Source organism: Salvia splendens, chromosome 17 (assembly GCF_004379255.2).
Source record: "Salvia splendens isolate huo1 chromosome 17, SspV2, whole genome shotgun sequence".
Taxonomy (NCBI): Eukaryota; Viridiplantae; Streptophyta; class Magnoliopsida; order Lamiales; family Lamiaceae; genus Salvia; species Salvia splendens.
This window is the reverse complement of record NC_056048.1, coordinates 19,319,722-19,332,222: the sequence shown is the minus strand read 5'-3', so window position 1 is coordinate 19,332,222 and position 12,501 is coordinate 19,319,722. Positions and strand designations below refer to the sequence as shown.

The 12,501-nt window shown below is 38.4% G+C and overlaps 2 protein-coding genes across 4 annotated transcripts; one reads left to right on the top strand and one right to left on the bottom strand.

Moving 5' to 3' along the window:
• Positions 1-1,445: 1,445 nt before the first annotated feature.
• On the bottom strand, positions 1,446-5,423 carry LOC121775533 (alkaline ceramidase-like). 3 transcript variants are annotated; one of them, XM_042172618.1, is made up of 3 exons: positions 3,750-5,423; positions 2,815-3,136; positions 1,446-2,150 (listed from the first exon to the last, which is right to left on the bottom strand). In XM_042172618.1, the coding sequence occupies exons 2-3, from the start codon at positions 3,063-3,065 to the stop codon at positions 1,637-1,639; spliced, it is 765 nt and encodes a 254-aa protein (XP_042028552.1). In that variant the 5' UTR covers positions 3,066-3,136; positions 3,750-5,423; the 3' UTR covers positions 1,446-1,636. The 3 variants fall into 3 exon arrangements, with proteins under 3 accessions (XP_042028552.1, XP_042028551.1, XP_042028553.1); XM_042172617.1 differs by having other exon boundaries at positions 5,154-5,423; XM_042172619.1 differs by having other exon boundaries at positions 5,195-5,423.
• A 5,550-nt stretch (positions 5,424-10,973) lies between these two features.
• Positions 10,974-12,006, top strand: LOC121774424 (glycine-rich RNA-binding protein 2, mitochondrial-like). Its single transcript, XM_042171303.1, has 4 exons — positions 10,974-11,408; positions 11,500-11,548; positions 11,653-11,759; positions 11,872-12,006. Exons 1-4 carry the CDS (start codon positions 11,370-11,372, stop codon positions 12,004-12,006), a joined length of 330 nt encoding a protein of 109 aa, XP_042027237.1. The 5' UTR covers positions 10,974-11,369.
• Positions 12,007-12,501: the final 495 nt, after the last annotated feature.

The following is a 12,501-nucleotide window of genomic DNA, read 5'->3' as shown; positions in this document are numbered from 1 at the left end:
TTCAGCGAAAATTCAAATAATGTTGAAAGGACATATCTTTATTGGCGAATAGCCCAAAAACATGGTGTATCACCTTCGACAAACCTCATTACTACTCTCTACGTCTCACTCTAAGTGAGCATTTCTAATTTTACACATGATTTTATGTAGTGTTGTTTTGTGAAAATAGTGGAAAGAATAAAATAAGAGAGAAAAAAACAGAGAGTGATGTTTCTATATTTAATAATGTGTCATTTAGAGTAGAACATTTCAAAAATGAAAATGTATGTGGGACAAAGGAAGCATTTAGGCCATGTTTGGTTACTAGGATTTTGTCTGGGAAAGTAATCTGATTCCTTAAATTTTAAATTCCTGTGTTTGTTTACGTTTTTAATCAAACTGAGAAAGTAATCAAAATCCTGAAACAAGGAAAGTTAGTACAACTTTCCAGGATTCTGAATCCTAACTTTTCTTAGGTATTCTTTTTCCCAGTTTTAGGATTCTTACATATTTAAAGCATTATAGTATAGTTTAATATTAATATTATTATCATCATCATCATCATCATCATCATCATCATCATCATCATCATCATCATCATAGTCATCATCATCATTATTATTGTTATTATTTATTACAATGTTTTAAAAATAATTTAAAAGTATAAACCATACTTAATTTAATAAATAACTATAATTCAAATTATCATAATTATAACTATATTATTAATATTTATTTTTATTTTAATTATAATAATAATAATACTAATTTATTAAATAATTAAATATAATTATAATAATATAATAATTATTAATTTATAAATTAGTAATTAACAATAAAATTGTAGTGAAATTTTAAATTATAAATTTATTCAATTAAAAATTAAGTAAATATAATGATAATAATAATAATAATAATAATAATAATAATAATAATAATAATAATAATAATAATAATCTTATTTATTATTATGTTATTACATATTATGAAATATAATCCATATTTAAACTATCCATCGTAATAATAAATAAAATAATATACTTATTATCATTTGTAATTAATAATTTATTAAATAATATGTATTATTAATTTTTATAAATAAAAAATGATAAATATATTTTTAGTTTAGTGTTTAATTCAAATATATACTTTCAAATCTTGATATTTTCCAAACACGGGAAAGTAAAGTTATTAGAAATCATATTCCCGGGATTCATTTTCCCAGGAATCATTTTCCTTGCCAACTTTACTTTCCCGCCAACCAAACATGGCCTTAGTTCTTCGAAGTTAACCTGATATCCAAGTGTAAAGTAGTGTAACAGAAGAATATCCTGTGAATTGTAATCAATCCAAGCCTATATCCCACGAACAGTACTCTCATTCCATGATTCAAACGAGTGAAATTAGTCGCGCCACACCAAAACATTGACAACTCAATAATTAATGAAATGTACTTTGGAGGTGGCTAGAGTGGGAAGTCTAACAATTTTCTACCTCGCTAAATTATAATTTTACAGTCAAAATTCAAATACCAACCAACTCCCAGCTATCATTTACATACATGTTTCAAAAAAAATGAATCTCAGCTTTGCCAACCAGCACCTAACAAGTTCGATCTTTCTCACAACTAATATTCATTTCTACCAGGTTGTATCGCCTACTGGGCTTTTGGTTTTTGAATCTTCACGTAAGGAAGCATACCCAAAAAGCGCTCTACTTTTGGATCCCACCCTCGTTGTTGAGCTCGGCAGAACATCAAAAATGTGTTGGCAAAGTATGAGTTGAAACCCATTATAACATGCCACAAGGCATGACCCTGTGGATTGAAGTGCCACAGCGAAATATGTTTGCATAAGAGATGGTCGACTAGCCAGCAGATAGTTGCCATCACAAGAGTGGCCACATACACCTTTGTCAGCTGCTTAGCAGCTTTTTCTTCGGTGTGAATGTAATACTTGTACATCCTGGGAATGCAAAGGAGACAAAGCAATGCATAGTGCACCTTGAAACCAATGTCGAAGCGAACTTGTGAGTGTGCAACTGCAAATACTGCGCCATAGAGAAACAAAAATGTGGGCATTGTACTTCGATAATGCCAGTCCGGAGAGTAGAGAATGTAGATGTAAAGGAGCATTTCCCACACCATAGGTGTTTCATCCCCTTGCTGCTGCCTGAATGAATTCAAAATTAATCAAAGAGCAGGGGTTATAATAAAATAGTGCCAGATGTATCAATACTAGACACAGCTCAATAAACTACTAATATAAACTGCCCTCACTTACATAAATTGATTAAATATATATTATATTTTGACAAGAAGAACCAATAGATACTTTATCATCTTAATCTCAAGGTACTGTCTTAGCCCCTTTATATGAGACCAGCTTCAAGCAAGGCAAGGAACATAGTCAACCAGCGCCAAAATCATATATAGACCAAATCAGAAACAATCACAATGATCATCAAGCTCCTTTGATGACTGATAACAATCTGAAGCCCACTTAAACTAAAACGCATGTTACACTTAAAGACTGTCACTCTTCTATCACACAGGGCATATACGAGATCTCTTTCTCAAAAATGAAAAATCTCAACCAACAAGCCAAATTTCTAGCATCTGAAATTTGAAACTTCCAATACCAAGGTTTCATTAGTTATATGGTGTACCCTAACAAACAAGTAATACAAGACTCTACTATTATACAAAACGTAGAGACCGACATGAAGCAGTATTTCCAATAAATATCACGTGTAAAGATGAAAGTAACACGGAACAGAATCGATCTGATTTCAAATAACAACGCAGATAGGCAAGGATACAAAATAAGAACTTACAGTCGCTGCAGTGTGGCATGATAGAGCATGCTGCCAATGGCAAGTATCATATTTGATAAGTGAAGGACGCTGAACCTTTTCTCAAATCGCTGTCTCAGTGCAGTAACAAGACCAATGAGTGCTAGGATGATGCATGGGACATTAGATATGGTGTTGAAAAATTCAGCAATATAGGAAGAGTGGACGTAATTCAGTTCACACCACTCATGTGTGGATGTCACAGGGCCCCAAAAACTCGCCAGATCTTCCATTTCTCAGTACTTAAGCTTCACTGTTATCAGCCTTTCTTAAGTCACACTGGGATGTGACTATTTCTGGAATCCTACAGATAAAATTTAATTTATAATCTGATTAAGTGCGCAGACCAGATATGAGACAACTTAGAAAGTAAAACAATTAGAATAACTGTCAAAATAAACTGTAATACTCCCCCCAACCACGAAAAATAGCCTCATTTGTGGATGGCACGGGTTTTAATGCAAAATTGATGAAGTAGGTGGGACAAAGAGAAGAATGGTAAGAAAGCTTCCATTAATAGAAAAGGAAATAATTTTGGTGGACGGACCAAAAATGGAAAAATACGACTATTTTCGCACAGAGGGGGTGGAGGGGGAGGGGTAATAAATCAATATGAGGTACTGATGGAAAAGCTGCTAGAAGGAGATCAGGGGAGAGGGCCATTTCATTAACAATACCAAGTATTATAAACCATATACTTCAACTATCGCAACAATATGCCAAATACAATTGAACTATAGAAATCTGATGAAAACCTTTATTATTGTTAAAGTGAACAACCTCAATATAATTTCAGAACTACATTAGCCTGCAGAAAATAGAATTCTATAACAGTTTGAAAAAATCGAAAATAGTGGAGAGAAGCATGAACCAAATAACAAGGTGCCTTTATTTGTGTATGTAGAATGAACACATACCAGTAACAGACCATCCATTTAATGAGGTCTCGACCTTTAACACATTTAAGTAAACAACATTACACCAGTGTAGTAGAGCTTAGGATCTGTAGCAATATAGCAGAGGACGGGGGCACAATGAATTGTATTTTTTATATTGGGATTTATCTGGAGCAATGATATGCTTTCTCCATGCAATCTTAATATTAACACTTGAACTGCACATACTCCTTCCTACAACCTTTCTTTTTCTTAAAGTTCTTACAGTTAAGGTGGGATAATCTCTACTCAGTCCATTTCAGCCTTTTCCCCATTTCATATACAAAACTTCACTAGGCTAATTGGCTTGACAAATGTACTGCACAGCTTCTTCAATAAAGAATAAAGTAAACTTTGACCAAATAAGCATGCTGCACACAGGACAGGGAATCCCAAATCTAATTGACATATAGAATCAAAAGAAAGCTTGAAATCTTCTTGTCACTAGTCTATTTTATTGCTTTGGTGATTGAAGCTAAGGACCGATCAACAGAAATAGTGTTTGAAGATGGCAGGCTCCAAGATATTGATATCATAATCAGTCTCAATTGCCAGGAAAAAAGGCTACCGAATAAATCGAACAAACAAAGTGCAACCATAGGTTAAACAATAATATTAGAAAATAGTTTAGAAATTGATGATTTATGTATAAATTTAAAGTTGAGGAAAAGTGGCTCAAGTGAAAGTCGCACACGGAACTGAAAAACTTCAGAAAATGTCAGAGCACGGCGTGGTATTGGTCATCTACAGCACAAGGAACTACACACAGAAATCTCAACTTCATTTCTCATCCAAAAAGTGATGCATGATTGCAGTTAGTAAGTACTGCCTCCGTCCCACATTAGGAGTCACATTGTCACACTATTCTTTCTCCTACTTTACTATTTCCCCACTTTAACTATTTATTATCATTTTTATAGTAAATGTGACTCCTAATGTGGACGGAGGTAATACTCCATTAAACTGATCAACCACCTATATTTTTCGAAATTGTTGGAAGCTAATAACATGAATCAACCTCCACAATCAATATCAAATGAAGTTAATTAATACTTCTACACATGAAACAGTAGACATGGGCAAACATTAAGCAACAGATTAGCAGACAGAAAAAGCGAACGAATTAATAGTGCTAAAGGAACATCCACCAAACCGATCTTCAAATCAAATATTAAACAAAACGCAATCATTAGGGAAAAAATCCAAACGAAGCACCAATCGTTCCACTCAACCCATTCGGAAACAACTCTCCTCTCCGTATCCAATAAATCACTAAAAAGAATCATAATCAGCATCCTCGATGAATCAAAAACCAGCAACGCTTAATTTTCCGCATTACTTTGGGCACCAGCACATAACAACCGTGGATTCACAAAGCAAGCTGACCTAATAAAAACTCAGATCTGCGAGGCGGCCGCTGCACTCACCCGTCGAAATTCGGCAGAAATAATACAGATATCACCGATGTATAGTCGTATCTATACGTGTTCGTGTAGGCGAATGGGAGAACATGGCCGGATTCTCTTTAATTAAATTCGCAATCGGGAAATTATTGAATCGAAACAGAGATTATACCGATTTGATATAGGTGATGGAATCCAGTGAGTTTTGATTTTTGAAATAATTTTAAACTCACCTATTGGGATGCGTGGAGCTACGCGTTAGGGCACGTAATTCACCGATTCAGGACTGCGCGATTCTAAAACTACAACGGAGTCTCTCGACTATGAATTTATCTCGCTCATAGTCTCTGGATTTGAAAAATATTAGTATTCTCTGGACTTAGGGTTTATTTCGAAATTGGTCATTTTGGCTATTTTTTATACGAAAATGTCATTTTGAGCATTTGGGCAATTTCATCTTTTCACATTTTAACTGTTTGAGTATGATATTATTTCAATGATGTACTAAATCTGATTTTATTTCAAAATTATCTTTTTTCCATTTGCCATCCTTCACTTTATTTTTTTTATTTCAATATTAGATTTAATTTTATAAAATTAAATTTAAAATTTAGATTTTTAAATATCAATAAACTATTTTAATTAAAATTATTAATTTATGTATTCTTTCTCGTCTCTTAACTATATATATAGAAATAAAACTATGCAGTCAACTCACACAAAACTCTTTTATGATAAATACATAAATATATTAAAAACTAATACGTTATTATTTGTCAAATGAAATCCATAAAAAATTGCACGACACAACTTAACACACATAAACCTTAAATTGAACCGAACAAAACCGACGACCGACGAGGAATAGAAGCGTTACGACCAGGAACAAATTTGGCCAAAATCGACGGGCGAGGACGAATTAATGCGTTACCAATAGGAACAAATAAACCAAAATCAATGGCAGCGGATACACACCTTACAAGTACGAACAAACAAACTAAAATTGACTAACATTACCGGTCACAGTGGAAGATACCTAAATTGCGATGCTCAACTCAGCGATAGGGATGCGTGAGTGGACGACGGTAGAAGCACCTCAAAAAACGAGAGAAAATGAGAAGCAAAACCCCCTTCAAAATGAGAGAATGAATTAAAATGAGAGAGATAAATTGACCCTTGAAATATGCAGCATGGGAAATATCAGTATGATTTGACAAAAGTCTGCGTAAGGTCTGCTTGTGTGCACGGAGTTGGTGCGCAGGTTGGTGGTCATTTGACTAAAATACCCTTCAAGCTATTTGGGTATTTTCGTCCGAAAGTGGCTAAAAACATGATTTGTGATTTTGTTTAACGTTAGGGTCTTCCGACGCTTTTTTTGTTATGGACCTGTGGTGTGACAACTCGAAAAATAAGGGACTCTTAAGCTAGCTGAGTCTTTAATTTATGTCAATTGAAATGCATGAATGCATGATTTTCTTTCATTGTAAGTTCGTGGTTTAGTTTGTTGCTTTATTTGTTTATAAAGCGACGAACAACAAAGAACACTTGAATTAATTCAATATTGAGCTCAGAACAAAATTAAATTTGGTTTACCCAACTCCCCTATCCATTTTACAACCCTAATATAATTTTAAATAAATGATTTACACAACCCCTTAGAATGGAATAAAATAAAATAAACATAATTTCCCTCAAAATAAAATATAATTATAAAACAAACATAATTCACCAATAAACTCATATTGTGTACAAATTGTAGGAAAAATAACTGTAGTGGAGATAATTTCGTAGTACTATCTCGCTGGCCATAAATATTAAAGTATAAAAGCATGCGCAGTGGTGGCGTCCGTCGCCACCCCAGCCGCCGCCGCTGCGCTCGCGCCGCTGGCACGGCGCTGCTCGATGTATCGAGCACGTCCGTGCCAGCGGACGCACACGTGGCGCGCTCCCATTCGTCAACGGCATAGCCGTTGAGTTTAAACTTTTTTTTATTTTTATTTTTTAAAAATCGGTATTTAATTTTAAATAATGCTAAAAAATAAAAAAAAATATTTTCCAAATCCCAAAAATATGGTCGTTTTTTTCCCGTTTTTTCTGAATTTTTTTGATTTTTTTTGATTTTTTTCCCCCCAAAATCATCTATAAATACACACATTCATCACTCATTTCTCACATCAATTCATCTCTCATTCATCTCTCATTCATAATTTTTATACAAACTATCAACACATACAACCTTCACTCAAAACATCAAATGGATTTCACTCATCTCATGGCGGAAGCGGAGCGCGAAGAACAAGAATACTATGAACAACACCGTGCCGCTTACGAAGCATATGTCGCGGCGAATACCCCCGCTCATCCTCCTCAACGCACTAGATCAAATCGCCGCTACATCCATCGTGACCGGGAGGGAGCCCACGAAAGGCTCGTTGCCGACTACTTTGCCGACCATCCGCGGTTTTCGGCAGATTACTTTAGGCGGCGTTTTCGCATGTCAAAGCGCTTGTTCATGCGAATTGTCAATACATTGTCCGCACGTGTTGAATACTTTCAAACAGGTGTAGATGCAGCCGGCCGGCAAAGTATCACGGCGTTGCAGAAGTGTACGTGTGCCATCCGACAACTCGCTACTGGGCAAACGGCCGACATCTTCGACGAGTATTTGCATATCGGTGAGTCCACTGGAATCCTTTGTTTAAAGAATTTTTGCGAGGGCGTTCGTTCTGCTTTTGGGGATGAATTCCTTCGGGCACCCACCACCGATGATTGCCAACGGTTGCTTCGTCTTCACGAATCAGTCCATGGCTTTCCCGGAATGTTTGGCAGCATTGACTGCATGCATTGGAGGTGGAAGAATTGTCCGACTGCTTGGAGGGGGCAACACTTAAGCGGTCACAAAGGCGGCGGCCCAACACTTATCCTTGAGGCGGTCGCCGACTATCGCCTATGGATTTGACATGCATATTTCGGCGTTGCCGGATCCAACAACGACTTGAACGTGCTCTATTCTACATCACTCTTCAATGATGTGATGAATGGTGTAGCACCGGCGATCGACTTCACCATCAACGGAAATACATACCGCATGGGTTATTATCTCGCCGATGGTATCTACCCAAGGTGGTCGACGTTCGTGAAGACGCTCCACAACCCGCACGACCCGAGACGGGTTCTTTTTGCGCAGCGTCAAGAGTCAGCGCGGAAGGACGTCGAAAGAGCCTTCGAGGTCCTTCAAGCTCGATTCAACATTGTGAAGGCCCCGGCTCGGCTGTGGTACGTGAATAATATCACCGACATCATGTTCACGTGTATTATATTACACAACATGATTATAGCCGACGAAGGGCCGAGGGCGGCTAGCTTCTACGATGAGGACGAAGTCGGAAGCTCAACAGCGAGGTCTCCCCCACGCCGAGGCGAGCATACGACGGTTGGCCAGAGGATCGAGACAAGACACACAATGCGCGATACTCGAATCCACAATCAACTTCAAGAAGACCTAATCAACCACATGTGGGCGAAATTCGGCAACGAGTAGTGGTTTTTTTAATTTTTAGGATTTTAATTATATAATTTTTCATTTTTAGGATTTTAATTATGTAATTTTTAATTTTTAGGATTTTAATTATGTAATTTTTCATTTTAGGATTTTAATTATGTAATTTTTCATTTTTAGGATTTTAATTATGTAATGTTTAATTTTATTTGTCATTTGTAATATTTATTGTGGTTTTTAGATGAATTTTAATATTATGGAAATGTTATTGTTTAATTGAATTTTAAATTAATTGTGCTCGTCCTTGCGGAAGAGCACAGTTGTGGGTGTTGTGCTCTTGCCAGAGAGCAGGCATAAATAGTACCGCCCGGGCCCACAACCGTGCCGCTGGCAAGAGCACGGTTGTGGATGCTCTAAAAGCCTTCACTTTCAGGACCTAGCTAGCACTATACTAGCCGCTTCATATAATTTTGTTCTCGGCCAAAACTCTAAGAGCATGAATAACGCGGAGGGCCGGCTGCAATTCGCGAGTCCCGGCCCGTCCCGCGCGTTAGACGGTGGCAAGTCACGGCCCGCCGGTCCCGGTGCCCGTCCCGCGGCCAGGCCTGAGACGGCGTTATTCGGTCGACGTGCCGCAACAGCGAGTCCCGGCCCAGCGTTACACGGTTCTCGGGCCGGGTCTCAACACCAATTGATTTTTTTTTTCTATAAAAACGAGCATTTCATTTGTGCATCAATCTTACGTGCATTCCATTTCAATCTCTATTATACACTTTGTTTTGGCGCCAATGGATTGGTTCAACAGCGATGAACGTGAGATGGAGGAGTTCGTTAACTCGAACAATTGGTACATACCGGGGTCGCAACCATCGCAACCGACGCCTAGTCCGGGAGTCGGTAGCAACGCCGACATAACATCGTCGGTCAACACCGAAGAGTTCGAGCTCAGTGAGATGGAGCCCGCTCAAGAGTGGGGCAAGGAGAAGGTCGGCGAGGAGGATGGACCGAAGAAGTACAGTCCGCATGAGACAATGTGTCTTGCGAGGAACTACATCGACGTCGCCGAGGATCCTATCATCGGCAACCAGCAGACTGGCAAGGCTTTCTGGGAACGGATTGCTCAGAAGTATAACGCTGGCCGTCCTAAAGGGTCGATCGAGCGTAGCTACGTGAAGCTGCGCAAGCATTGGGGTCGGGTCCAGGAGGATATGAGCAAGTGGAATGGAAAGTGGGCCAACGTAATCCGGATGTGGCCAAGCGGGCACAGCGAGGCGGACCTCGTCGAGAAGGAGAAGGATGCTTTCTTCACTGACGGGGGGAAGAAGGCCATCAAGTACTTCGATGTTTGGAAGCTCGTCGAGAAGAGCCCGAAGTACACCAGCGGTGCTGAGCCGGCGGCAACTGGGGCGGCAAAGAGAACCAAAGTTTCCGCATCCGGAAACTACTCTTCGAGCGATTGAGGTCCGGCGATCGACCTCAACGTGACGGACGACGACTTCTTCGGCTCCTCTCCTAGCATTCAGAGCCGCCCGATGGGAACAAAGGCGGCCAAGAGGAAAGCAAAGGGGAAGGCAACTGCGAGCAACCCCGCTATGGTGCCACCGCCGACCAATCTGTCTCTGGATAAGATGTTCGACACTTTGTCGGAGATGAATATTACATTGCGGATGAGCTAGCTGACGGAGTTGACAGCGAGGGATACATCGAAGATGTCGGAGAGGAGCTCGAGTTGCACTGTGAGATGATTGCCTACCTTCGCGCCCAAATGAAGAAGTAGTAGTCGTGGCCAGGGTTTCTTGTATTTTAAATTTGCTTCGTCTAGTAATGTAATGTTAATTTCTAATGAACAATGCATTTTCCCGGTTTTAATTGTTCAACGAATTGCGTTTACGAATTAAATATGTTGAAGTTGTGAATAATGTCATTTATTAGTTGCGGCCCGAGTTGCGGCCTACAGGTTAGAGGAGTTGGGGCCTGGGCCGCAACTGTAGAGGAATGATGACGTGGAGGGGACTTGGGGCCAGAAATGGGGACGAGGTTATTCATGCTCTAACCCTGAGGTATATCTTTCTTCTCAAATCTCAAAAAATTTGATTTCCAGTGAGTTTTTCTTAGATATATTCCTCTCTGTATGTGTTGTACTCGAAATGCGTTAATCTTTGCTTGTATTTGCAATTCGGAATAAAATCTGGAATTTTTTTGAATTTATTTGGAATTCTGTCATTTTCCCCTCTTTTAAGGTGCGCTTTATGTATTTTATGTGGTGCGATGACATTATTATTATGCCTAAAACATATAATTTTCACCGGATGTTGTTTGTTTCTGATACGGTGCACAACAGAAGTAAAGAGGTGAAATATAGTTTTTTCCATCCGTGCTTTAATAGGAATTTATTTCTTGTTTTTGACATAATGGTGCTGAATTAGTCACTTTCTTAACCAGAATTGGTTGGCAGGTTGGAGTAATTGGATTGTTATGACTTCTTAATTGATTACAGTCTTATTTAGAGAATCTAAATGTGATGTGAAACTTTTGGTTGTTGATATGCGTGGTTTTCTTGTAGTTCTTTGATTAAGATTTGACTATATAGTTGTTTCATTCAGCTTCTCACGAGTATGGCTTGCTTCAACAAAGTTGGAACAATGCTAAGGCAAAGCATATCTGCCTCTAGTGCAATTAGTGGGCAGTCCTCGATGTTTAATGCTATCCGCTGCATGTCCACCAAGCTTTTCATTGGAGGTTTTTTATTTCTCGGATTTTACCATTGTAGCTTTGTTTGTGTGTGGTAGTTGTTTTATGACTTGATATGCATGTTATGTTCTTTTGATAGGGCTTTCTTCTCAGAGATGCCTTTTCCAGCTTCGGTGATGTTGACTCAGGTGAGTGTGTGGAAGGGCTTGTTGCAACACAAAGTATCTTGATGTGCGTATGCTCAACACAAAGTTGCTTCTTTCTATCTATTGACTTAGCTATTTGTATGAAGCAAAAGTTATAGTCGACAGAGATTCTGGAAGATCGAGAGGGTTTGGTTTTGTGTGTTTCACTAGTGAAGAGGCTGCTAACTCGGCTCTATCAGCAATGGATGGACAGGTAAGAGTCTGAGTACTAATATTAACTGCACAAAGGAATGGTTTTACAGCAATATAACTTTCTTCGACGTGCCTCTAGCATTGTTTGATTCACATATTTGTCACCTCTGCAGGAACTGAATGGTAGGAACATCCGCGTGAGCCAGGCCACGGAGAGATCTCCTCGCAATAGCTATGGGCGTGGTGGTGGCGGTTATGGAGGCAATAGCTATGGCCGTGGTGGTGGTGGTGGCGGTTATGGAGGCTAGTCTATATATTTTGCTTGCTTGCTTAGTTGTTTTTGCTCTACTAGTTTAACATTGTAGGACACAAAGTAGCAGACTTGCATTGTCATTTACTTGTAATAAATAGAGGATGATTTCGAGTTTGCTCTGCTTCAATCCAAGTCTCAATATTCACTGTGCCTATAAAACTGCAGTGTCTACTTTCTACGTTTATAATTTATTGCTCAATAAAAATTTCTGAGGCTGGTGCATTTTTCTTAATAATAATTAAGTATATGAGTTTTAATTACTGTTTATATACTGTAATTGAAAATGATTAAACTCTACCCCCAATTAAAATTTTAGTAATTGAATTGTGCGACTGTTGCCTTTCGCTGGTTAGAGCCTCTGCGGCAAGCTAATCCAACGGATTTTTGAGTTAGTTGAAATTATAGTTCCATTTTTGGCAGCTCCATATTGCTTTCTTTATTGAAGTCTTTAATTACGGTTATATTGCTCGAGATATATTCATGTCATTTT

Bases quoted from the DNA above. Each gene is read 5' to 3' on its own strand.
- LOC121775533 (XM_042172618.1), bottom strand. From the start codon at position 3,065: ATGGAAGATCTGGCGAGTTTTTGGGGCCCTGTGACATCCACACATGAG. The intron at 2,151-2,814 runs GTAAGTTCTTAT...GAATTCATTCAG, and splicing joins CATGCCACACTGCAGCGACT to GCAGCAGCAAGGGGATGAAA.
- LOC121774424 (XM_042171303.1), top strand. From the start codon at position 11,370: ATGCTATCCGCTGCATGTCCACCAAGCTTTTCATTGGAG. The intron at 11,409-11,499 runs GTTTTTTATTTC...TTCTTTTGATAG, and splicing joins CACCAAGCTTTTCATTGGAG to GGCTTTCTTCTCAGAGATGC. The intron at 11,760-11,871 runs GTAAGAGTCTGA...TCACCTCTGCAG, and splicing joins TATCAGCAATGGATGGACAG to GAACTGAATGGTAGGAACAT.